This window comes from Amblyomma maculatum, chromosome 11, assembly GCF_055883805.1.
Source record: "Amblyomma maculatum isolate TAMU_Amacu chromosome 11, ASM5588380v1, whole genome shotgun sequence".
NCBI lineage: Eukaryota > Metazoa > Arthropoda > Arachnida > Ixodida > Ixodidae > Amblyomma > Amblyomma maculatum.
This window is the reverse complement of record NC_139354.1, coordinates 61,230,047-61,256,925: the sequence shown is the minus strand read 5'-3', so window position 1 is coordinate 61,256,925 and position 26,879 is coordinate 61,230,047. Positions and strand designations below refer to the sequence as shown.

Below are 26,879 nucleotides of genomic sequence, written 5' to 3'. Positions count from 1 at the left end.
CATGGTATAATAACGAACTCCCCTGATGGGGCTGGGGCAGGTAGGCCACCGCAGCTTGCGGCGGTGGCTAGCCTGCAACTGAATTTTTATCTGTTGTAGGCCGTCATTGCACCCGCCACCGCTTCGGTGGTGGAGGACGGCTGTTGTTGCGGCGCGCGTCTTTTTTTCCCTCCTCTTTTCTTTCTTCTCTATTTTCTCTTCTGTCTGCACGAGGCAGCGGAGGTAGCTCAGCTACCATAGAGTTCCTTACACTAACTAGAGGGAAAGCTGAGGGCGCTGCACTTCAGCCACCATGGGCGCGCTAAGAATCATGGGCCGGTGAGCTACTTGTTGCGGGACAGTCGGTTTTTCTCGGGTGCGCGGAGTGGCGTTACTGTGGTATCCCTCACGCACACACTGTCACACGGAGCTGTTTTTCGCATGGAGGAAGGAATTCCTGCATGGTTTTTCGGGACGTGCTGCTTGATAGAAAAGAGGAGGGTGGATCCGTGTTGGAAACACCTTAATTGTGGCATTGTGGTTAAAAGAAAGAAAGCGGACGCTAAGCGCATGTCCTCGATTTGTTTCTGAACGATTTGCATGCATCATGGTCGTATTTTACGCATGAATAAAGGCGTATATTTTTTATCATAGGTCTGGAGTAGCCGAAGGTTTTCTCGGCAAACGGGTGTTTGTACTACGCACGCTGTGGCCTGCAAGAGCGACAAAACGCGTCAGTTCGTCCAGGTTCGTCCAAGTGAAGCGATTTGACCTGTTTTACTCCCCATCGCAGCTGATAGCGGACGCGGCACCTACGCAAACCTTTGCTTGTTTTCGCTAGCACTTTGTTCATTTTTCAATATAGGCGCCGAGTAAGCACTCCAATTTGTAGTGTGACATATGCGCCAAAGGCCCATCTGTCTTAAAGGTGCCCTTCTGGATAGTTAAAACTTTACTTTCATCCAACTAGCCGCCCGCTTTTTTTTTCTATACATAATTGAAACTTGCGAACGCGAATTTGACATCAAGCCTGGCTGGGCTTACCTGCCGAATGACCAATTCACCGCTGCGTACTATTGCTCGATTCGATAAAATCCGAGCGCTTGCTTGAATTCGGCGACACCGATAAAATTCCTGTTGCGCATGAACAAGCTGAGGCAGCGCACGCAAAGTGGTGCTCGTCGTGCATTCAAACCCCAATTTTCCTAACTTCTTAATCGTGGTAACCTTGGTATTCGTATGCACATTTAGGCCTTTACCATCTCTTTTTCAATATTTTGCATGTTTCGCGCACTGTTACGTTTATTCCTATGCATAGCTGTTTTAATATTGCCTACAGTCGTTTGCTTCATCCTTGAATTTAGACGGCTTGTGGGCTATACGACCTCTAAGAATGCTTGATCAGGCACTGATTCCCGCTCTCTTTGGCCTACTGAGGCAAAGGCTGATGCCAATAAGGCTTTTGCCAATGCCCCAGCGTTTCCCAGGGGGAACCACGAGGAGGCGAGAGCGGCGGGGCACAGCTACGACCCCAGGGCTCGACTTCTCCTGCCCTTCCCCCCAAAAGTTTTTTGCTGTGACCTGAGTGGCCACTTCTAGGTGAGTGTCAAGGCAAAAACGTTAAAACACGGGCACGCTGTCATGCAGCAGAAACACTTCACACACTCACTTCACTTTGAACGAACACCACACACATTCCACTCTTGTAACTTTGCACTGTCGGTGCACAACCCGCAGATGTCACAAGCAGGGACCACTCCACAGCGTCTACTCGGAGCCCACATGAGTGGCTTCAGTGTTTACAGGGACCACTTCACAGCATCCACTATTGCGTACACACAAGTAGCTAAGCATAAATGCCAGTTGTCAGTTTTTACATCCATTCTCTTAGTACACAGTATGCACAAGTGTGTGGGCATAAATGCCAGTTGTCAGTTTTGCATCCACTCTCTCAGTATACACAAGTGCCTGGGCAGAAATGCCAGTTGTCAGTTTTAACATTCACTGTCTCAATCCACACAAGTGCCTTGGCAGAAATGCCAGTTGTCAGTTTTAACATTCATTCTCTCAGTGCACACAGATGCCTGGCCAGAAGTGCCATTTGTCAGTTTTAGCATTCACTCTTTCAATCCACATGCGTGCCTGGGCAGAAATGCTAGCTGGCAGTTGTTCACTAAGCAAAAACGATGTGCTTAAAAAAGTGATTCCCTAACCTAAAAGCTGGTCCTTTAAGGATGAATGCTGCACACTGTAATAGTTAACGTGTTGAACGTAAATCGTTGAAGAAAATTTAAAAAAAAAGCACTTTTGCAGAAAGGGCATGGGCAAACTGTTCACTGGTGTGCAAAAAGCACACGTTTTGTGAACTGATGCCTGACATAAGCACCACGGTTTTTCTCGGTGACACGGCGGGCAATCTCTCGGAGCCGTAATCGAATGTACTTTTTTTGCACCACTCGTGTCAGGGTGATGACATGGTGTGGATCTTCAGTGTAGTGTGCACATTCCTCCAGTATGGCTTTGTGTTGCTGCACAAATTCTCTAAACGCTTTTAGTGTGAGTTCAGTCACATTATGCTTTTCAACAGCTGGTGTTTGCTGGAGCATTCTTTCAGCAGCATGCATTGCAGCGTGGACAAAGCGTGATGGCTCAATGAGGCCGCCCTGGTTCTTAATCAATGTTAACAGACTACTTATGCTGTCGGACACAAGGAGAGCAGCACATTCAGCGCAATGAAGGGTGCTGCTAATTGCCCTGACGACGTAGCCACCTATATACTCAACCACTTTGCTTTTGAATTCGCTTAGAGCAAAGTAGTCGTGGTCAAGCAGCAACTGTGGCAGTGTAGATGTTGGCAGTTGAAATCCATAGCAGCTGTCTTCCATGCAGGGCCTGATCTGCTGTCGCTGGCTCCTGGATAAGGAAATGCCTTCCAGCTCTGTGGAGACGTTGCAGTTCCTTGAAGCAACCACAGCTGCATGCACAATAGTGCTTCGGTAGGCATGCCGGAACTGGGCAGGCGACGGATTGTTGTTCCAGCCACCGCGCTGCCTGATGCAGCTGAAATACATCTCCAGGGGATCCTGTGTGAGCCTCCTCGTGCAAATGTACCTGCAAGCAACACGGTGGATGGTATGTGTGAGGAGCGCAGTGGTTTTGTGAATTTATTTATGAGCTCATGTGTCCCTTTTTGAACTCCCAATATTGTTCTGTTGGCTAATCTTTTTCTATCCTTTCAGCTTTCCTCTGTTGGGTACCAATGTGTACCTGTAATTGGTATCTGTCCCCTTCCTCTTTATTGCTTTCTCGGTATTTCTGTATGTGTGGGAGACAAGTTGTGACTGATGTTGGGCTGCTCCAGGGCTGCTTAGGGCTGCTCCCCTAACTTGAGAGCAGATAATATGAAACATTAACAAAAAATCAGTGTGGTTCTCATATCCACACATTGTCTTGTGCAGCACTCTCCTCTAGGGGTTGCCAGGTGATAACAGCGGCCTGTTACTATGAGCATTGTTTTCCAGCACACACTGTTCTGCAACAATGTGCCATTTGAAACAGCTTTCAGTGTGGTGTCCCTACACTCTCCTAGTAGTTTGAAAGTTGCAAGTAATTTGACTTCTACGCATGGGACCGCATATTGTGTAAAGGCGAACCCCCCCCCCGAATCATGATAAAAAAATGTGGCTTTCGGTAAAGTGTATGCATTGTGTGCATAGTCATGACAGTAACTGAACAGTGAAGGCATGGCACGGTATCCTTAAGCTCTTTATTTGGATTGCAGATACTGGTTCATTGCTTGCTTTCTGGATGCATGGTAGAAGGATTATTTTCAGGTGTAGGCAGATTAAAGGGAGCATAAAAAACATTCACTCATAGAGTGACTCAGTGAAGGTGGCAGAGGAACGGGTAGCTTTGCCTACAGCTTTTATGCTCCGCTGCCCACGTTCGTTAGGATCATTTGATGCCGCAATTTCAAGTGTTGCTGGGCACGTATGCTGTGCCACATGCCTGCTGCCATGGAGAGGAGGGGTAGTCCAGGGAGCCTCCATATGGACACCATTCTTAGGGTGTTGCAAAGGAAAGACACAGTATCTGTCACATTTCCTGGTGAACACCTGAACCACATTGTAACAGAAAGAAGAAGGGAGTTAAAGGAGGAAGAAAAAGAGCTGCCATAGTAGATGGCTCTGCAATGACATCAGACACCTACAGATCTTTACAACCTGCAGTGACATCACATCATCAGTAACCGCATTCGAACTAGGGAGCCTCCATAGGAACACTATTCTTAAGGTGGTGCCAATTCAAACATGAGTGGCATGAGTGGATGACAGGTTAGAGTGAAGTGGAAATCTTGGCGAGTTGGTACGGAATGATGTGGTCCCAGCGCACGTGAATGGGACAAAAGACAGTGGTTCCACACACATGCAACCTTTGTCTTTTGTCCCATATGTGTGCGCTGTGACCAAATGCACCAGATTTGGTGGGCCAGGCACATTACATAAGCAGTGGTTGTTAAATTTAGCTGGCTGCCGCTATTTTCTACAGCCCTTTGATATTGAAGCTCTTTCTTTTCTTCTTTCAATGCCTCCTTCATTCTTTTATGGCATGGTTCACGTGTCCACCGAGAAGTGTGACATGGACTGCACCTTTCCTTTCTTCTAGACCATTTTTAATTTTTGCTTATAAAAGAAACTGCAACAGTTTACTACAGTGGCTATGTTATTATTCATTACAGCATTAAAGAAATCACTGAAATAAACAATTTGAAACCAGCCGTGTGTCTTATATCAACAATTCAACATCCGGTACAGCTGTGTTGAATCCCTCTAGTTCTTTTTCTGTAGCAACCAGATGTGTAATGAAGTTTAGGATATTGCCGTTATCAATGAAAGTATGAAAATTCTGTGGTAAAATAAATAGTTCTCATTTTTTTGTGTGACATCATTAAGTACAGAATAGAAGATTTGATCTACTATGGGAAAATTTCTGCCCACTGAGTATGCGCCGAGAAAAATGAGAAGTTGAATTTCTTGCATAAAAGAATGTCAAAAGTACTGGTGAGCACTGCACACATTAGATTGCCACCATTGCAGAGGCTAAGTAAACATTTATTGTGCTGTGCTGATTCTCCTATTATTGAGTTTGCTCTGTCTGTACAGCACTAACAGTATTAGGAATCACATTTAGCACTGTTTATCTCTGCTTGGTGCATGTGATAAAGCAAGAGGCAAAGATTGCAAGCATAGACATGTGCACCAGGAGCGGCTGCCCCCTAATCCTCTAAGGTGGTTGCCAGATCTGCTCTGTACGTTTATTATCTCGGACCTCTGTCATCATTTGGAGAGTTATTGGCCGTGCAAGTTTTTTGTCGATGCTTACAGCAGAGGACCCGTGATGTGTTTCAAGAACTGCTTACTTGCCACCCTTGCCTCTGGAAAGCCAAGGACTCAAGAAACTGTTTCAGGAAGCGTTTCGTTGCATCATTTTTAGTTCTGCATCATTATCATCAGCCGGGCTATACCCACTGCAGGGCGAACTCCTCTTCCATATTCCTCCAATTTACCCGGTGTACTACCATTAATGTCATCTATCTTCTGCATCCATGGCAAAAGGTGCTTTGTTTTTTATACATGTTTAAGTGCTTGTTGTATTCCATCACTATAAGATAAATGTCAAGAAGAAGAATCAAGAAGAAATGGGCATGGGCAGGACATGTAGTGTGAAGAGAGGATAACCAATGGTCGCTTAGGGTAACAAACAGGGTACCCAGAGAAGAAAAGCGCAGCAGGGGGCGGCAGAAAGGTAGGTGGACGGATGAGTTTAAGAAGTTAGGAGGCGTCAAGTGGATGCAGCTAGCGCAGGACTGGGTAAATTGGAGGAATATGGGAGAGGCCTTCGCCCTGCAGTGGGTATAGTCAGGCTGATGATGATGAAGATAAATGTTTTGTAACCAGTCTTCATCTTTGCGCTGCATTTTGGTTTCAACTAAGTGCGAGGGGCACTGTGTTGAAACTTGGCTCGCCCTAATGCTGAACCCTGCGCACCCCTATGGCTGCATACAATTGGCGGCATGAATTTAGATATATCATTACTTAAGTTATGCAAAAGCCTAAAAATGTTTTTACAACCAAAGCACGGCATCAGGTTTTGTGCCCTTTTACTGGATAGAGGAAGCGTATTTGAAGCAACACCGTCTCCAGCTTGATTTGCAGCTTTGGCGTGAAAAATTTTGCTAACTCTTATCTACTTTTATCTAACTTACCACAGCAGTGAAACGCATACCAGTACACTCATTTTGGCCATTACAGCACTCCTGTGTGTTTGGAGGCAAACCTTGCTGCATACTATATTTGCAGTGTGAAAAAGCATGTCGGTGTAACTATAACCTGCCTTGTTTCTTTATGTACTTGTACTCATTTGCTTGCAATTGTACTCATTTGCTTAAATAGAGCTCGAACTGAATACGGGATGGGTTCAAGAAATTAAGTTGAAATTGTTTATTATTTTGTATGAATGAAGGTCACTAATGAAGCATAAACCAACTAGACGAACAATATACTGCATAAAGGATTCTATAAGTGCTATGAAAAAGGTCAGGTTATGGCATTTAGCAGTAATCACTTTTTTTTAATGTTTCTTTTTGTGATTTGTCAGTGCATGTGAAGCGTTAACATTGAGTGTTGCCCTATTTCCCACTCCATGGTGAAGACTTTCGTCTCTGCTAAAGGGAAAAGGGCTGGTGTGCTTGTGTCTTAATTTGTCTTTTAGCCCTGCCGTCTCAATAGCTGTAGTTGGAATAATCAAGCAATATATACGCGCTGCTTGTTCACTGCCAGAATCACACACACAGTGTTGAGTATCCTAGTGTAGGCTATTTCTTGGTCTTTTCTATTAATTATTACGAGTATCACATCATAACACCAGTGTTAACAATCTAGTTGCTGACAATTATATGAAACACAAAAAATGAGCATGCCAAAATGCACAAAAACTCAATGTGCGCACATGACATTTTGCGTCATGAACTGAGTTAATGTTGTCAGTGAACTGTTTAGGGATATGCAGCATGTGACTGTAGCATAGATGCGCACTCACCTGCATAGTTCAGCATCAAAGAGTGTCTTTGCCAGCTGTGACACACTCTTCAGCGTGAATGCTAGTGCAATCACAGACATGCGCCTGCCGTCTTGAGCTACCGGTGTTCCATCTGGTAGCCGAAGGTCCATTAGTTGCTTCCCTGCAACCTCCATCACCTCTCCTTGATACTGGAGTGTTGACGGCCGCAGTGGTGCCTTGAACCCTTTGGCTGTTGGGTTGCAGGAGTTTAAGTGGTCAAATGTCCTGAAAGATAATGCTAAATGGTTAGCTTTCTGCATATTCTTGTACACCAGTGCAAGCTGAATGAATTATTCATGTTCGTAAAGCATAATATGATATATGAATTTTTATTTTCATATGCTATGATAGGCATCTCATTTTCTAAGAATTTATGTATAAGCAAGACCTAAGTTCTGCTTAAATATTTGCACATTACTGCCATTAACCTTATACAGGCATATTCTCAATGTCTCAGTGACACAAGGTTTGTGGAGTGCTGTCACCAGAGGTGCATCACCCAGAAACTGGTGCCTTTGTAGATGACGGCACCTGCGGCATCATGTCATAGGCATTCAGTCCTTGTGCAGGCGGCCCAAAAGAGGGTTTTCTGAAGTGAGCATAGTTGAGATATGTCTAGTTTCAGGCACATATCCTTTAATGATACCTGTGCAAATGTAAACTGTGCACATGCATGTATTTTATACATTGTTATATTACAAACATTACCCTTTACAGGCTTATACTATAGGCCCGAGCTCAATAGGATATTGCTTGTACATGTAAATAGGTCATTAAGAGATACCCCAAAGCTAGCCATAGGGGTTTTGAACAACAGAAAGCTATTTACAGGGTATCTGCCAGTTGCCTGGCTGTGTAAGCATTTTCGTCTGAACGTTTCGTCTGCACAATTTGTTAGCCAAAAAACAAGCGCTTACTATAAATAGACAAGGTGGGCTAAAGGCAAGGTGTTCACTATGTTGAGACATCGGAGCTGTAATAGCGCACTGTCATGCCAATAGTGCCTTGCCCACACAAATACAAATGAAGGACTTGTGCAGAGAACAGGCTTCATCTCTGACTGTAACTGGAGTTAGTTGCTGCTTACTACTTCTTAAGGTTGCCATTTAGTGTGAAATCATTACACCATAAAATTTTGTTGGTCGTTTTCTTATTTTACTGTGGCTTGTTTTTCCTTGAATTGCTATTTTTAGATCCTGATTATTTTCATTTCAGCCGCTTCCTTAATCATCACAATCTGTGGATACAGGCAGAGAAATTTAAACATGTTCAGCATTGCTAGACCTGTCCGAGTTGTGACCCTTGTAGCATTAAGAATTAGCCTTAAGGTAAATAAAACATTGTCTTATTGATTTATGTCTCCTTGTTTAAAGTGGGACAGTTAGAGGTTTTGCATACCTTATGTCCTGAAAATTGTTTTTGCGTTAACCTAACCATATGCCATTGTTTACAGTACCTTACAAAATACATGCAAAGCAACCTATCGTAGGTCTTACCGATCAACCATGGCAATAAACTTGGCTGTTCCACTGCAGTCTTCAAAGTCTGGGAGTTGCAGCCGTGAGGCAAACTCTAGGGCCTTGCTGACAGAGCTGCTGAATACCTGTGCGGCTAGCTTAACTTTCATCACCTATTAAAGGAAGAAAAAAGCAGGATATTAAACTTCTGCTGGCGACCTTACAGAGGTTACCTCACCTGTCGATAGTACTCAATGTGGGCTCTTGAAAGTTTGTTGGCTGCACGTAGCCCTTCCTTATCCTGCAGCTCATGGAGGCGCACAATGTGTTCCCACCGGACAGTCTGTGAAGTAAAGGGGCACAGGATTTTGGGTTAATTGCAAAGCCATCTTAACTGCCTTGGCATTTACAGTTTCTTGAACACTAAACAGCTTGTTTGCCTTTCTTTAGTTTCTGCAGTGTTAAAATGACATCCATGTCGTTTTACTTCTGCAGTATCCTAAGGTAATATTCACCGCAAAGCACAGTTGAAATCTTGACTAATCTTCTACCACCGTATAATTTTTCATTACTGAGTTAAGCATATCATGCTGCAGTGGCTCGGGGGTTTCAGTGCTTAATCACTGAGTTGGGCGGCCAGTGACTGACCCCAGTTATTGTGGTCATGTTTTGGTGGAGGTGAAATGCAAGACAGCCTTGTGCTGTGCATTGTTGGTGCATAATAAATAAATCTATCTGGTCGAAATTATCTGGAACTCTGCTACACTGGCTTCACTTTGGGACATTAAGCACCATAAAGCATGAGTTAAGCGGCAGAGTGAAGGATATCCTTGAACAGGGAGAGTTGAGTAGAAAAACATTGCATGAATGATTTCGTTAAAGGAGCACAGCAGTATAATTGCACTTGCCTTATGCTATTGCTTTCCGCATAGTTATGTTGAGGAGGTTACTTTCACTGCAGACCAGGTTATAAGCTAGATGGGAGCAAATTTTCAAATGCTAGTACATTTGCTGAAGGCCATCTTTTTTTCTGTAAACGTCTTGTCGTGGTAGCTCAGTGGTTAGGGTGCACGACTGCCCAATGATGTGAGATTGACTCCTGGTGGTGGTGGCAGCTTTTCGATGGGGGCGAAAAGATAGGCGCCAGTGTGCGATTACAGTCTGTGCATGTTAAAGAACCCAGATGGTCAATATTTCTGGAGCCCCCTTATTTCATCTTTCATAGCTTCATTTGCTTTGGGATGTTAAACCCTATAAACCAACAAATCATTTTTAAACAAGATGCAATACTACTATCAACTACAACTTTTGGTCCAAATATAATTTTGTTACAGATGAATGCCTGTCGGCAAAACAGTTGTACCTATCTTCCCTTAGGCCGTTCATTATTATGAAAAGTGATTACAGTGAGCACAGCCTCTTTAATGGTTTGTTTTATATTATTTTCCATAATGTCACTCAAGATTTAAATTCAAGCAAAAGGAAATTTTTGCTTGACATAAAAGCAAAATGTTCGTCAGCTACATACTTTTATTTTAAACGCAGCCACTGTATTTATGCTATTTGCTTCGGTAGCCTAGTCATGCTATATGAACAAAGCTTTGGCACTAGCAAGGGCATTGTCTTTCAGACATACAAGCCTGATGTGAATGTTATTCCTTATAGCTTAGTCATTTACAGTCATTTAAACTTCTTTTCACTTCCCTTAGTCTTCACATTTGTAAGTGCAGCTGTGTTAGTGGCTTTAGCTTGTGTGGGAAACTATGAACAGCAGGCTATTTAATATATTTTATAGAGGCAGTGCATAAGCTGTTTTAACACAACACCATTAAAGGTCCCATTCTGCAGCAAATATTTCTAGCATTGCTGCTGCCAGCATTGCGAGCTGAAAAGTCATGGCCACAACTATGCGAGTTCGTAGGTGAAACAATGGGCCACCGATAGGGTTATGTGACATCACAAGACCACATGTTGGGAGGAGATGAAAATCTAACCCACCGCCCTTGGATTCCCAATCAAATGTGCTGTCCTTAGGCCACACAGGCACATCATATGGCTTTGTTGAATTGGTGCTTTATATTTTTGTCCCTTGGTCACCCGTACAGTATGGTAACTTACAACTATATGCTAATGAGTGTATGTGATATTATAGAGGCATAAATTACAGAATTAGTGATTGAGCGAGTAACAAAATGTGTGCATCCACAAGAGCAGCTGCAGACAAGAGTCATTAATGCTGTCGCAGCATACTCTTAAAGACGTAGCTTAAGTGCCCTTCAAATTTCTCTTTTTGTTGACAGCTGAATACACTTATCAGTTCTCATTGCTAAAATATAGTATTTCTTACCCCATAGAAGCTGCTGACTAGAACACCTTTGTCGCCAAGGAGATTCCTGAGCAGCTTTATGCCATGGCAGGCATCAAATAGCATGAAGATTTTTTGATGCTGATTTTCTGGGTGGGGAAAGAAGGTCTTCAGGTCTTTGTATGAATGCTCGTGAACCTGGCATCCAAGCAGCTTTGCCATTGACACATTCGCGCTGAGGCAGTCACATACGACGGCCACTACTGTCAGTCCACACTCAGTTATGCAGTGGATGGCATCAAGCAGCAAGTTCTTGACCACTTCCCCGGAGAGGCCAGCATTGAGAAAATAACCAAATGGCATCTTCCACGGTGCTGCTATGCCAACGACCATGAACACTAGTGCCTCTGTTGCTAGTGGTGCATCATTGACATCTTCATTTTCTGGCGAGTGCCCCAGGTCTACATAACCGATGAGACGGCCACTGGAAGCATCAAGCTCACATGCCTTCCTTATGCTCATCCCGTCAAGTAGTATAGAGCACAGTCGCTCCCGTGGTGAATCTTGCCCATGTTTGACCTTTAGATCATTGAGTACTTCAGCAGTGAAGCCTGGCCAGCCACTTACAACTTGTAGCCATTTCCTGATCGCCTGTGCACTAGGCATAGGAAACAGCCTGCCCAAGTATTCATAAGCCCGTGGCGAATAGTAGTAAAGTGTGGAAGAAAATTTTTTCATCTCGTCATTATACCTCCTGCGACAGGAATGCTCAGCAGCTGCATTTTCTCCCCATCCTTTTAGAATTTCTTGTGGGAGGTTCTGAAACTCTTCAAGCTTTTTTTCAGCTTCTTGGGAAATCAAATTTTTCGCCTTCATCTCCTCAATGACATTCAGTAATGTTCCACTTTTTTTCTCATATCTTGTTGTTTTTTCGTGCAGCACTTTCAATTTCTTTCGGGCAGACGTAAGACCTTCTTCCAGCAGCTTCACCCTGTCCTCGGTTATTTCGCGGCTGTATGTGTGGTCATGTTTTACTGCTGAGTTTTGGTGACTGGTTGATGGCTGTTGAACTGTTGGCAGGGAGATTGCAGCATATGGTATGTCTCCTGAGCCTGGTGGTGGTGTTGGTTGTTCCTGTGAAGCCGTGTCAGCACATCCACTGTGCTGTGGTACTTCCTGGGAGCAAAAGGCGTCCATGTTAAACTTACTTGTCTGCAATTGCCATACGTCTTTAAAATCTGTGGTGTAAGACCATTGCCACTTGTAATAAATCAGGCCAAGAGGTTGTCTCAAGTTGTAGTGTCACATTATCCCACACAACTTTATAGGTACCTGCTGAATGTGCTCAATGTTTTTAAATATTAATGGTAATATTAATGGTACCATCCTCCATGGCAACTACAGTAAGTTGCATCACTTCCTGATTAGTGCTGTGCCTGCACTGCATCATCTTGGCAAAGAAGATAAATTTCATTTTTTCTGTGCCGAGCCAAGAAACTGTATATTGACATTTGGCCTCTACAAGCTATTCTTTTTTAAGATACGTGCTTGTTAATTGTTGAAACCCCCCAAAAGTACATGCAAGTGTGCATAACTACCTGTGTGCATCCAGTGTTGTGTTGAAACTGCGATGGCACTGCTCCTTCATGAAGCACACATTGTTGACGCCCTGCTCTAAAATCGCTTGCTAAGAAATGAGCCGAGCAAAGTGTTTGGTATCTGCTGGGCCTGAAGTCTGGTTGCCCCATCGCTTGCAGCCATTTCGAAAGTAAGTCGGAGTTGTCCAGTGGGAACCTGTGCATTGAACACATTTGCTACAGGTGAGAAACCGAAAAAAAAAAGTTTTTTTTTTTTGTATTTTAGAGTTAACTTGCTAGCTGCAATGAACAGGTGAGAAAATGAAAGAACGCTTTTTTGTTGTGAATTTTAAACTTCAGAACCTGCTACTGTCAAACTCTGCACATTTCTCGTGCCGACACTTGCCTTTTAGAAGCGCCAATTACTTCGACAAGCTACAGTTACCTTACCCGCAGTTGAAATTTTCCCACCCATTTCGAAGCCGGGCAGTCACCGCGCGCATTGCAGACGCGACTTCACGAATTCACTGAAATACCAACGTGATAAGCAGTGGTAAATATATACGCCAGGTACTTACTTGTGATAGGACAGGCTTCCGCTTCGTACTTTGTGGTTCTCTTTGCAGAGTCCGTACGCACAACGCCAAGACATGGTGAGAGCCGTCAAATAGCGCGCGCCGCGCGCTTATAGGTAGCGAGCAGACGAGCAGTAGCAGACTACAAACGTAGTGCGCAAAAGCCACAGTAGTGCAAACGCAACAGAAGACTGCGCCAATAAACAGTTTCGGTTTTCTAAAATGCCATCAAAATCTTCTTGAAGTAAATAAGCAACCGTATATATTTTCAAAAACTTTTTTCTTTTTATGGTATGCTCAACAGGTGCGAAATTTTGGTTTCCGCGCAGCTTAATACTCAGCCAATAGGAGAGCGAGCGATCGCTTATATTGGATAAATTTCGCACTGACATGCTGTTTCTCTCTCTTTTTGCAATTTATAGTCACAAAATTGAATGTTAGAACATTATTTACTGTAGAACAACTTTTATCTTTGCATTAGTTTTGGCCAAAAGTTGTAGTTCTGCACTCGGTAGCTCTCCGGCCCATGATGCTTTGAGCGCCCATGGTGGCTGAACCGGTCGTCTGGATACTCCATGTAAACTCCCATAGATGGCAGCCCAGCTTTCCCTCTAGGTAAGAGTAGGAAACTCTATGTCAGCTACAGAGCCGGTAGCAGGCCCGTGCATTTTCTTTTCCTTCTTCCTACAGTTGTTGTTGTTGTTATTGTGGCTTTGGTTTGGTTTGTGGGGTTTAACGTCCCAAACTAACTCAGGCTATGAGAGACGCCGTAGGGGAGGAATCCGGAAATTTCGACCACCTGGGGTTCTTTAACGTGCACTGACATCGCACAGCACACGGGCGCTGTGCTTTTCGCCTCCATCGAAAAGCGGCCGCCGAGGCCGCTTTTCGATGGAGACAAAAAGCAAAGGAGAAGGAAAGGAAAATACACGGGCCTGCTACTGGCTCTGTAGCTCAGCCACCTCCGCTGCCTCGCTGGCTAGATTGATCCTTATCGACAGTAAAACTTCTCTCTGGAATATCGGAAAAGGCAGGGACTCGCAAGAAGCCACCCGCATTCTAACAGCTGTAGCTGAAATCGATCGGAAAATCACCCTAATTTGGGTCGCAGCACACACGTCCGTCCCCGGCAACGAGGCGGCCCATGATTTAGCCCGAGATTTCTACTTCCGGACAAACGCGGAGCCGCCCGACTGTCAGGCGATGGACGAACGTTTGCAAATCTATAAAGAAATAATCGAAAATTATAGATTAGGAAGACGTCTGATGCCGCCACCGGATCCTAGCTTAAATAATAAAGAGACCATAGCCTGGCGGCGATTACAAGCCGGAAATTTCCCAAACACTTTATGGTTGTTTCACACCCAGATAGATGAGAGAAAAAATGATAAATGCAAAGCCTGCGAAGCGAGGGGGACCCTCGACCATATACTTTAGGAATGCCCTAAATCTCCGGGCGCTAGAGACAACATTAAAAGTAGAGAAGCCTGGGTAACCCTGCTGCGAAGCGACGTCCCCGCTGACCAACAAAAAGCCGTCCGCCTGGCGGCAGAGGCCGCGAATAACCAATGTATATTCGCCAGTCCTTAGTCGCGGAAGTTCCAGCTCCCGTTCCTCAGGCCTGCGTGCCAGGAGCGGGAAGTAGGGGGCCTCCTAAATCGGTGTAAATTAAAGTTTTAGTCAATCGATCAATCAGCTGCGCAGCCTCCTCGCCAAGCTCAGCCGGCGTTGCCTAGCAGCGCTTCCCCATTAAAAAAAAATTGTCTTCATCCGGGAGTCAAACCTTCATCAACCAGGCGCTTTACCGTTGCGACACGCCCAGTGTCGTGAAACGCTCTTCATAATTCGTTGTTGTTGTTGTAGCTGTAGGAAGAAGGAAAAGAAGATACACGGGCCTGCTATTTGCTCTGCCCCTGAGCCACCTCCGGTGCCTCGTTGTTGTGGCTGTAGGAAGAAGGAAAAGAAAATGCACGGGCCTGCTACTGGCTCTGTAGCTGAGCCACCTCCGCTGTCTCGTGCAGACAGAAGAGAAAATAGAGAATAAAAGGAATGTTAAACCTGGAAAGCGCATAAAAAACACAACGGACAACAGCAAGAGACAGACACACGAGCGCTCGTGTGTCTGTCTCTTGCTGTTGTCCGTTGTGTTTTTTATGCGCTTTCCAGGTTTAACATGTCTAACCAACTCGCCCAAACGCTGCCATTATTGAATAAAAGGAAGACGGAGAGAAAGACGCGCCGCAACAGCCGTCGTCCACCACCGAAGCGGTGGCGGGTGCAATGACGGCCTACAACAGATAAAAATTCGGTGGTAGGCTAGCCCTCACCGCTAGCGGCGGTGACCTACCTGCTCCAGCCCCATCAGGGGAGAACTTGTGCGGACAGAAGAGAGCAAGTAGAGAAGAAATAAAAAGAAGAGGGAGAGGGAGAGAAAGACCCGCGCCGCAACAACAGCCATCGTCCACCACCGAAGCAGTGGCGGGTGCAATGACTGCCTACAACAGATAAAAATCGGTGGCAGGCTAGCCCCGGCCCCAAGCGGCGGTGACCTACCAGTCCCAGCCCCATCAGGGCTAGGATCAGCCACCCTTGACCACCTTCATAATTCCGCTTGTCTATCGTGAGGATAATAGCGGGATCCGCGAGTGACAAATACTCGATTGGCGTGCAAATTGAAAGTAGCAAAGACTAAAATAGTTAAGTCACTCAATTAGGGTGACATCAAGGATGTGACGTCACCCATCTGCCATCAGCTATGAGGACCAAGCGGGAACGAGTGCGCTCCAACACCGCCGGGCGGCACCTCTTACCTTTCGCGAGTAACAGATGCTGCGCCTTTCCTTTCATGTAAACGAATTATAGAACGCCGGTGAACTTAGACGAGCTCAACATAGAAGCCAAGGAGAGTTTCGCTGCTGGCGAACGGCGCAGTAGACTGGAGAAATTAACTTCTGATCCCGAGGTAGTCACTGCTTTTCGCTACGTATATTACTTTCCTGCGTTTCGCGTCGTCGTCGGCGTCGCCACCATTGCCCTCGTAACCAGCTCCGCAGCTGGGGCTGTGCGCTCCCCAGCTCGTAGCTATGACAATTTACTTATAAATTTGGCCTAGGCGGTTTTTAGTACCCATCTATATGCCTTTCCAGTGTAGTTTTACACTGCAGGATTCATTCACTGTTCATTATGATTAAGAAAATTCAGTACATCTTCCACTACAGATTTTGAAACCTTTATGCACCCTTATGTGTGAGGTTTCAAACTTGGAGTCCGAACGCACGGGAAACAGCTCGCACTTCAAGTAATCAAATTTAAAGTCCTTTTGTGGCTTCGCTTTTGGCAAAATAAACGAACTGCGACAAAAATCTAAAATGAAAAAAAAAGCAATATTTACTTGGGGAACGATTATAGCCAGATTATAGTTAAAGGATAGTTGGCAAGTGCGTCCGGTTGATTACTCATATGTTGCTCCACACACACGGAGCATTTGAATTCCTCCATATATTAAAGTGTACAGAGGCGAAAAGCAAGGCGCCCGTGTGTTGTGCGATGTCAGTGCACGTTAAAGAACCCCTGGTGGTCGAAATTTCCGGAGTCCTCCACTACGGCGTCTCTCATAGCCTTAGTTGTTTTGGGACGGTAAACCCTATAAACCAACCAAACCAAGCATTTTGTATAAGTGCTACTCATGTATATATTTTTGTATTTGTCACTTTTGTTTGGTTTGGTTTGGTTGGTGGGATTTAACGTCCCAAAGTGACTCAGGCTATGAGAGACGTCGTAGTAGAGGGCTCCGGAAATTTCGACCCCCTAGGGTTCTTCAACGTGCACTGACATCGCACAGTACACGGGCGCCTTGCTTTTCGTCTCCACCGAAAAGCGGCCGTCGACCTGCTCTCCCATGATGGGGCTGGTACAGGTAGGTCATCGCCGCTTGCGGCAGGGGGCTAGCCTGGCACCGAATTTTTATCTGTTGTAGGCCGTCATTGCACACGCCACCGCTGGTAGTGGACGACGGCTGTTGTTGCGGCGCGCCTCTTTCTTTCCCTCGTCCTTTCCTTTCCTCTCTATATTCTCTTCTATCTGCACGAGGCAGCGGAGGTGGCTCAGCTACAGAGCCAGTAGCAGGCCCGTGCATTTTCTTTTCCTTATTCCTACTGTCACAACCACCGAGGCCGGGATTCGATCCCGTATACTTGGGAACAGTAGTCGAGCGCCGATGCGTGCCAAGAACTGCATCATACATGCAAAGGCATGGCTATATTATGTTTTTTTTCTGTCTTGTACATCTATGTTTTGCTCAACACACTGTTTGTAATTTGTGCAAGCGACGATAAGGCTACAGAACCAGCACTGGTTAGAAAGATATATTACACATTATTGAGGATTTAAGATAAACTTTCAGTCATACATTGATACGCGCAATTCTTTAACAGAACAAGGTGTTCGTAAAGAGCCCTCACAATTAAAGCTCAAGCTTCGATTGACATGAATATACTGTTTTTCTCTGCATGCAATTCGGCAGCATACTTTACCTTTTTTTTACGGAAAGAAAGAATGTAAAACACTACGCAGACAATGCGTGTTAATATCTATCTAGACGATTTCTGGCTGTCCGCACTAAAAACAAAGGAGGAGGAAACTCTTTATTGAGAAGAAGTGGGAGTGTTCTTTCTTCGTGAGAGGTTGCTGAACCAGTTTCAAATAGCGATTCAAGCCTCTCGCGCTGTTCCCCAAACATTCTCAAGCGTGCACGGCATGTGCAGATAGAGGTAAAGAGATTACAGTGATCAGTTTAAGCACTTGGAATAAGTAGTCGCTTTATAATTATTCTACCTATTGCATCACCTATGAAAATAGCTGCAAAGAGAACCTTGTACTGTAACCCCGGTATCCCCGCAGCGGCTACGCGCCGAACGCGAAAGAAGAGCCCTTGTTGCTCGTCCCGCCCTCTCACGGAATTGGGTGGCGATCATCGCAGCTCGCTCTCCGGCCGGTTGCCACACTAAACCCAAGCAGTGGTACCCCTTTTTTTCTTCTTCTTTATTGCTGCTTGAGATTTGTTGCGAGTAGTATCGTAGTACCATCCAAACGTGCAATCGCTGGTGACTTAATTGCTGGCGGGAAGCAAGCGTCCACGTTGCAAGAGTCTAATATGGCTTCGTCTAACCACAGCGTGGATGTGTTCGAGAACGCTTTTCGGGTATGGTCCCAGCAAATTCAGTTTTTCTACCGTTTGCATTTGTATTTCTCTCGATAAGGTTGCGTAGTCGGCCTTTTGCGCGGCTAATTCAAAATGTCTGTGTTGCATGCGTCGCTAGATGTTTCTTTTTGTTTGCATGCAATCTTCGGCTTGTAACAAATTGCCATTTAAATGCAGAAACGTTTATGCCACTAACCTAAAGGTCTCCATTCGTTACTACAGTAGAGATGCTAGGGATGCTAATAACACATTCCTCATATGCCTCCTGAAGGAGGCATTGCGCATACCTTGGAAGTGAAGCTGATTGAAAATGGCTTTTCGCAGGCCAAGTCGATATGACGCTGAAGGAGGACACTTACTGTACCATGCTAAAATTTATTTGCATAGGGCACAAATGTGGACAGCCGAGCTCCTTTCTAGAGCACAACTGAACTTGTTGAAATCGATCTGTCCGGCTGCTGCCTAGAGCAGCCCGGCAAGCGCTTAAATTGTGGACGCACGTGCGCTTTATCGAAAGTGCTTTGTTTAAGCGACGCGTGACTTTGCTAGCTAGGTAACCATATATTTCTTTGAATGTTTGGCATCTGCACGTGGCCTTGCTTTTCTGCGCTTTTATAATTTTGTTGGTGCATTATGCCACTAGTTGCAGCTGTAGGGCATTTTTCGGCACTTCATATTTTCAAATCGTTGCCCGTTGCTTTTTATTATGTGGCCTTGGTTGTTATATCTTGACACGTTAAAATTTTCATATGTGCTGCTGTTATATGTGAGTGGAAAAAAAAAATCACTGACAAGAATTAAATACAGGGTAGAGGAAGATAAAAGATATGTTGAAATCACCAACCAACTTTTCATATTCAAAGACATAACAATGCAACTTTCATTTTTCAGGCATGTATGGCTGCACTCACTAATCCAGACTATTTTTCCGTTCATGACTCGGAAGAAGTAAAGACAGGTATGTTGGTTGATGACAAATACTTCCACAGTTGGTAGAACTGAAGGCAGATTGAAGTTTTTGCAATGATGTCTGCTGCTGCAAAAAAAAAGAAAAGAAAAGAAAAAAAATGCGAGACACTTGGGCAGCTTGAAGCTTTTGCTATGATGTCTCGTTCTGCTACTGCAAAAGAAAGTAGTAATGTAAACCACAATTGTTCTTATTGCGTCAAACGTCCACTGATGAGTCAGAATTGTAAACCACTGAATAGGCGTTTCTTCAGAGCCACAAACACTGCCGTTCAAGAGATTAGAAGGCACATTTTTATTCCTCAGTCCTTGGCCGCACTTGCAACATCTTAACTCACCGTGAGGTGGTGCAATCTCAAGACTGTCTGCATAAAGAAACAAAATATTGACGAGCAACATTTGTGACGTGTCGATGGCTTGAGCATTGTAATGTGTGTTCTGGCATTGATGTTTATTTGTTTTAGACATCTTGTTGGACTTAGCTGTGCTCATGCGCCGACAGCTGTACAAATAATATTTATTTTTGTCTTTGTGTGAGTGTGAAGGCCTGTCCAAGTAATGTGCCTCATTTTCTCCTAGGAGTGGAGCAGGCAATACAAAAGTTCCTGGATGCTGCAAAGCAAGTGGATGGTTTCTTCCTCCAGAAAAGACTGGCTCTTTCAGCTCAGAAGCCTGAGCAAATTGTCATGGAGGCAAGTCTTCTTCATATTAAATAAGCATAACGGGTCACAGCATCTTGCAGAAATTTTTCTGTGGGCAAAACTTTAGTCAATATACTTACAGTTTGTTAACAACCTGCTTATTGTGGCAAGTGTCTAAACTGTGTGTAACAACTGTTGGAAAGAAAGATGAGGATACTCAACATTTCTTGGCTCTCAAAGGTTTTGTGAATTAATGCTTCTGGCTATGTGCCAAATAGGAGTAAGAATTGTTATTTACTTAAGCATTACCTCTCATGTGATTGTGCTACTTTAATTCAGACAGGCACTGCAAGGCTTGCAACGTTTTCCTTTTTGTTTGTTGTTTTTATCATTACAATGCAGTCCCTTATAGTAAGTTTTGAGAGCACAGTGACAGGTCACAACTGATTTACTGAATGGATATTTTCTAATGAGGAAGTTTTCGCGTTCACTCAAAGAAAAAAAAAAAAGCACTTCGTAGTCATGTTGCATTGACTTTTCCGACTGATCGATTTGGTAGAGAATCTGAAGCAGTGAGCACATCTCTATGCCATATTTACATGAAGATAACATTGTTTTTTTCCTTAGTTGCATCTCACATTATAATTGGAATGAAGGTATAAAAATAGTATTATTTTTTTCTTCACTCCTCTTTAAGATGTCTATGCTGCTAGGCCTTGAGGTTGCACAGCACGTATTGCCAAAGAGGGTGTCTGTATACAGAAGGTGACACGAACAGTTGAGAAAAAATGCAGAAATGAAAGAATTTAGTGGAATAGGGAAAGTAAAGAAGGCTAAGTGGCCATACTATTGGGCAGAGACGAAGCAGCAGTGCCAAGGTGCACGGTGATGGCGGCGGCCACTGCTAAATGCGTTAAGGAATCTGAGGCTGGGCTCAAAGATGTTGCGCATACTCCTGATATATTGCCTCTGGAGTAATGTCAGTTACACTGACTGCATATTTTTGTGCCATCTGTGCTTTCTTGTTAGCCCCTGGCAGCAGTTGCCTTCAATAGAACATTGTTGCGTTATAATGGTGATATTTTTTATTTTCATTTTCATGAGCTCTCAAACTCCTGTCTCGTGATATGTGTGATGGCTTCCACTGACCTATTCATATACACTTATAGCATTAATACTTATAATAATGCTTTTTTTCAGCATAAGATACTAATAGCAAGTAATCACTGTCATGTCTTGGTAGGTGTATCCATAAAGCAGGAACATTGAGTGCCCATTGTGAAGTAGCATTCAAAGGAAGCTGCTGTCGTGAATATGCCCCCTATAAGATGAGCAGACTGTTTCCACTTTGTGTGCTTGCAAAGTTTATAAGAAAGCAAGGCGCCCATGTGTCGTGCGATGTCAGTGCATGTTAAAGAGCCTCAGGCGGTCAAAATTTGTGGAGCTCTGCACTACGGCATCTCTCATAGCCTGAGTCACTTTGGGACGTTAAACCCCATAAACCAAGTCAAGCCTAACCAACCATCTACTTTCAGCAAACCATGGTTGCCAAGCGCACTTAATAGAAAACCTGTATACACTGCAGCATGTGCCACAACCAAGACAATGTAGTGCAGAGCACCTGCTGGGGTGGCGCAGTCATTACGGCATTTGGCTGCTGAGCCCAAGGTTGGTTGCAGGATAGAACTGGGACCATAGCAACGATATTTTGAAACGTGCACAAGCTCTCTGATGTCAGTGCAGGATAATACTTATGTGATCCTATGTGATCCAGCAGACCCACCTAGAATTTCAAGGCTCTGTTTTGTTGGCATTTTCTGAGACACTGTTGATCCTTCTAATCTCCTCTAATCCCTCTAAGTAATCCCTCTAGCTAAGGCACCGTTAATGAATATCAGTGTCTAAGTCTGTTTCTAAAGTTAATGGAATGCTGTCGAAGTTTAGAACAACATTGACGTGTATAGTAAAAAAAACGTTTTCTTTGACACAAAATCAGCCTGCTTGAAATTAGAATTTTTGCTCTCCGTTCTCAGTGCAGTATAGGTAATGGAGCAAGTTATTTTTCTGTTTTAGAGACCGCTTTTTGTTTGCTTGCCACTCGCAGCCTTGGAATTGGGTATTAGTGAAAGGCCAATGGGACCATTGCGGGCCAAACATAGTGGTCCTGGGCAAAAAAAATTCTTATTTCCAGCTGGATTATGGAATGTGTACCCTAATTATCCAGCTGGAAACCGCGCTTTTTCAGCCAGAATTTAGCTGAATTATGCAACCGCAAATTATGTCCAGCTAATATTTTTGGGTTTCCGGCTGCAAAATTTACACCTCCAGTCAAACTCCAGCTGGGATCTCATCCTTTCTCTGGCTGGAAACGGCAACCCAGCCGTAAATTCAACTGCGAACACACTTTTCCACCTGAAATGGGTGCGCCTGAGGGAAGTCTGCCAGGTATCCATTTTTATGTGGGACTGAAAGGTAACCCGTCTGGTTCTCCCCTTTTTCAGGACATCACGGGGCTCAAGAATGCATTGGCTCGCAAAAAACAGCTCCTGCAGAAGTTCAACGAGAAGATCCTCTACTGGCAGAGCCTTTTGAATGATACGAGCAACACCCCAGGACAGCAGCCTCAGGCGCCACCTGGAAGTATGCCGCAAGGCATGCCCACTCAAGGCCAACAGTGTATGCCTATGGGCAACACTGCACAGGGCCTTCCAGGTCCACTTGCCTACCTGGAACAGACTACATCTGACATCGGCATGCCAAGTCCCAGGCAGTGAGGTTATTAGACTGGTTACTATGGAATGTATGCATAAAGAATAAAGCCAGGCTGAATGCGGCTGTTTGTGGAGCAGAGACTTAAAAGTAGGTTAAGAAGGGTACTGTGACAGGGAATTATTTGAACGAATCTTGATCCAAAATTTGCCCTGGTACATCAAATTAACATGCAAGCTTGGTAGGTTCAACTTAACAGTTCATTTTGTTGAGAACTTATGTAATTCTTTATGCACATAATAATTATAATAATTGGTTCACATGAAAGGAAAGGTACAGTATCTGTCACACTTGTTTCTGTGGACACCTGCTGTAAGAAAAGGGAGGAAGGTGGGAGTTAAAGTGGAAAGAGAGAAAGAGGAGCCATAGTGGAGGGCTAGGGAGTAATTTCGACCAATCCCCTGGGGATCTTTAACGTGCGCTGACATTGCACAGCACACGGACGCCACTTCCTTTCGCCAAAATACACACCTCTTTGTTTTGAATTTTTGGAAATTGGGGTTACAGGAAAGAAAAGGAGCAGTGTCTGTCACACTTCACAACTGCGCCATAAGGGAAGGGAGTAAGGCAGGATTGAAAGAAGATAGAAAGAGAAGTCGTAGTGGAGTGCTGCGAAATAATTTCGACCACCTTGGGATTTTAACATGCACTCGCATCGTACAGCACAAGGACGTCTCTCTCTTTAGCAAGGACACAGCTGCCGGTGGTCAGGTTTGAATCCGGGTACTCCAGCATAGTAGTCGAGCATCTTAACTACCGAGCCACCACGGCACTTTGCATTTCTCGCGTTTCATTTCTTTGTGTTTGATAACTGCACAGAAGAAATTGCAGTACTGACTGAGTCTGCTCCCAGTTGGAGACGAGAGCATGCTAGACGTGCAAGCCTGCTACAGGTTACCATACAATCCCTATCAGAGTTGTCCTGTTACGTACCTGGAGGCACTGCACGCTACTGTAGTTGCACAGTCTGTGTAAGTTTTTAATGACGTAGAAGCAAACAGAAGTGGTTTTGATCAAAAATTACCTAGCCTTAATGCGACTGTAGTGAGCTTCATAAAATGTGGGAAATGGATCTCCTGACCAGCCATATGTACGCTGCATTTTCACTAGTCACAAGTGGGCAAATGCCATTTTTCCTTTCCTCCCTCACCTCTCAGTTGTTAGCCCTATCTCTCCCTCATTTGCATAAGTTTATTTATTTATTTTTCCTCAAAGGTAGGTCCACGAGGGACGTAGGGTTTAATGCAGATATCGATGATCTTCGATGGCAGCTTTGAAGTGAAGCGGATTGATGATGGTTGTTACTTCAGATGGAAGGCCATTCCAGTTGTTGGCTGTTCTGATGGAAAAAGAGTGCTGATATGCAAAGAGCACATATAATAGGAGGAGCATCATGGTTAAAGGTGCGATAAAATCTATGATACAAGGAAAGACGGGCGATTGTGCAACAACAGGCTAGTGTGGGAAGATAGAGCCAAGATTTTAGTGTGGAAACGCTAGTGTGATAACAATAACGGGAACAAATTAATCCTGCAGCATGGTTCTGTACTGATTTGAGCATGGTGATAAGGTTAGAATAGAAGGAATCGTACACGGCACATGCAAACTCAAGTTTTGGACGAATAAAAGTGAATCGAGCAAGAAGTTTTACAGAATGGGGCTACTGAAAGGTTACGCTGTAAATACTCTAGAATTTGATTTGCTGAATTTGTAACACATGTACGTGATGGGACCGGGTTAAATCCTTAAGTGGATACCAACATATTTGTAGGTTTCATTTAATGTATAGGAATAAAGGCAACTGTGAAAGTATTATCCTGGTGGTTGCACCAGCAATGGAAATACACAAGTTTTAGTACACTTTAGTGATATAAGCCAAATTCTGCACCATTCTTTAGTGAAGACAAGATCTTGAAGTTTTTAGCCCTCCTTTACCCTCCTCCTCACAATCATGCATTTTTAGTATTGTAATTATTTTTCCTATTGGCTGACGTGCCAGTGTCTTACTTCTCTGAACAGTAAGGAGAGTCAATTTTTGAAGTTCAACCAAAGAAGCGATCAAGAGATATCGAAAGTCTTGAGCTTATTATTTGGTCTCATGTTTAGCTTTTTATTTAGGTAATAAGAAAGGCTTTATTGGGACGGAACAGAGAAATTTAGGCATCCAATATTTTTTTGGATGTTTATGAACTTTGTAATGCAGTCAGTGTTTCGTGGGCAATAGACATGGCCTCCTGTTTTTAAATTCACTTGTGGGTAGTTCGTTTCTAGGTATGAAATGGGTAAAGTGCGATTTAACAATGACTGTGTTAACTTACCCTTCACCAGCAAGTTACTTGATTTGCCTTGTTGCTTTTTCGTTTTGTCCGCACACTCTGCCTGCTATTTTTACAAATGCACTTATTGATGTCAATTGCCAATTTGGTGTCTTTTTTTATATTTTGGTGATCATGAAACAAGTGCTTGGAATGATAAACAAGCGCCAGTTCAAGGGTACAAAATGCAGAGAAAAAAATGCCAACTTTAAATGTACCTTGGGTAACAACATGGTAAAGTTTTACAAGCACCACAGCTTTTATTGAGGTCACAATTAAACAACCACTCACAGTTAACTAGAACACCAAAGCTGTAATATTGCAAAGTCCTGGTAAAAAGAGGTCATCTCCTTGAAAATGCTGCGAACACGACTGACTTGCTAATCGGCAGTCTCCGCACTCAAACCTTCATTCTCTTTATGCTGCTGACAGTGGGAAAGAAAGAACATATATCCCAGCATTTCCATGTTGCTGAGATGTAAAAAAAAGCAAGCAGAGCTAGCACTGTCTAGCTTTTGTTGCCACGCCGTGTCAAGGAGAACACCCAACCACACCCCAGCAGCCGATGCCACTGAGCCACCACAGTAACGAAGGGGTGGGGGTGAGAAGTAATTTGCCGAGAAATGTGCACATGGGCGAGGATAGTGAAATATGAGGGAACCGGGCACAGTCGTTTTGCGGTAAACTAACGTGTAGAAGTAGCTACGTAAGTTCTTATTCAATTCGAACACTTTCATTGTGCAGATGGCTCGAGGCATTTTTGGGATCCAGCGATTGCACGACCACATGTTACGGTGGTCCGACAATCTCCCTGCAGAACTACGCATTTGTTTGATGTTGTGTGTAGCGCTATGTATTCTTGGTGGACCGATAAGGCACCTCAATGTTTCGGTGCAGTTAGTCAGTACATAAATGTTTCGGTCACGATGTGCTCCGATTACTTCTGCTGCGAGTTGTAGTCCATAGGTCACATTCCGTCTGTAGGTAACATTTCGTGGCCGCTTGAATCTGCTCACATTTTGTGGCCGCTTGAATCTGCTCAAAGTTGACCCAAATGACCAGGACATGATGCCCTTCAAGCATTTTGAACATGGGATGCGGTTTTCACAAAATTTTGGTAGTGCGCCCTATACAATGGAGTCTTTGCAAGTTTTTTCTTTCTTTCTGCACTATGTTCGTAGGTGAACTTTATCGTGAAATGGTGGCAGTAGCGACTTCTGCAATTACAGTGACTATGGTCACTTCACAGGCACTTAGAGTATTTAGTAATACAAAATGCCAAAAGATGAAACTTCTGTGCTTCTCACTCTTTCTACATTGTCAAGGCAAGCTAGGGCAAGCCAACACACTTTTCCAGTTTACGATTTACAACACTGTGTGGTGGCTGCCGCGCAAGTGTTTTCCATTTCTTGTGTGTGCTTTGCCACACGCATCAGAGAATCAGTGAGTGACTTTGAAGTGAAACGGATGGCTCAGTGTTGTCGTTTTTTGATAATGCGTCCAAATATGAAGCCTTTGATGAATTTCGGTAATAATAAAGCGTTGCTACTCTCACTGTGTGAGTATTTTCAGGCATGAGGGTTACCTTTCCTTCCTGTTATTTGCATGTAACAAGTTTTATTTCAGGCCTGGAGTGTTTTGCAATTGTTGCGGAAGCATCTATAGCCAAGTCTTATTGCCCCAACCTGGGTAAATTGAGGATCATATTATACAAAGGTGCGTCTTATACATCAAATTTTTCTGTTGACTCTTAATATGTGGGGTACGTCTTATACACCGAAAAATACGGTAGAATAATTGAACTCAGTAACAGACCACCCTAAACACTGAGCAATCGTTGTGGTACTCACTTGGGAACAGTTTGAAAGAAGAGAACACTTCACAAAGTGTATGATGAGCACTTTGTTCAGTGCCAAACATGGCATGCCACTACTTGCAGAATTAGTCTTTTGGTACAAATTCTTTTGTACTAAGTA

General features: G+C 44.1%; 1 protein-coding gene and 1 long non-coding RNA gene across 2 annotated transcripts; both read left to right on the top strand.

Moving 5' to 3' along the window:
• Positions 1 to 1,441: 1,441 nt before the first annotated feature.
• LOC146173924 (uncharacterized) lies at positions 1,442 to 7,114 on the top strand. Its single transcript, XR_014702048.1, has 3 exons — positions 1,442 to 1,578; positions 2,869 to 3,111; positions 5,204 to 7,114. It is a non-coding gene; the product is annotated as an uncharacterized LOC146173924 (long non-coding RNA).
• A 10,894-nt stretch (positions 7,115 to 18,008) lies between these two features.
• LOC146173923 (mediator of RNA polymerase II transcription subunit 28-like) lies at positions 18,009 to 26,445 on the top strand. The gene is made up of 4 exons (XM_084583157.1): positions 18,009 to 18,212; positions 19,104 to 19,170; positions 19,758 to 19,870; positions 22,321 to 26,445. The coding sequence occupies exons 1-4, from the start codon at positions 18,165 to 18,167 to the stop codon at positions 22,591 to 22,593; spliced, it is 501 nt and encodes a 166-aa protein (XP_084439283.1). The 5' UTR covers positions 18,009 to 18,164; the 3' UTR covers positions 22,594 to 26,445.
• Positions 26,446 to 26,879: the final 434 nt, after the last annotated feature.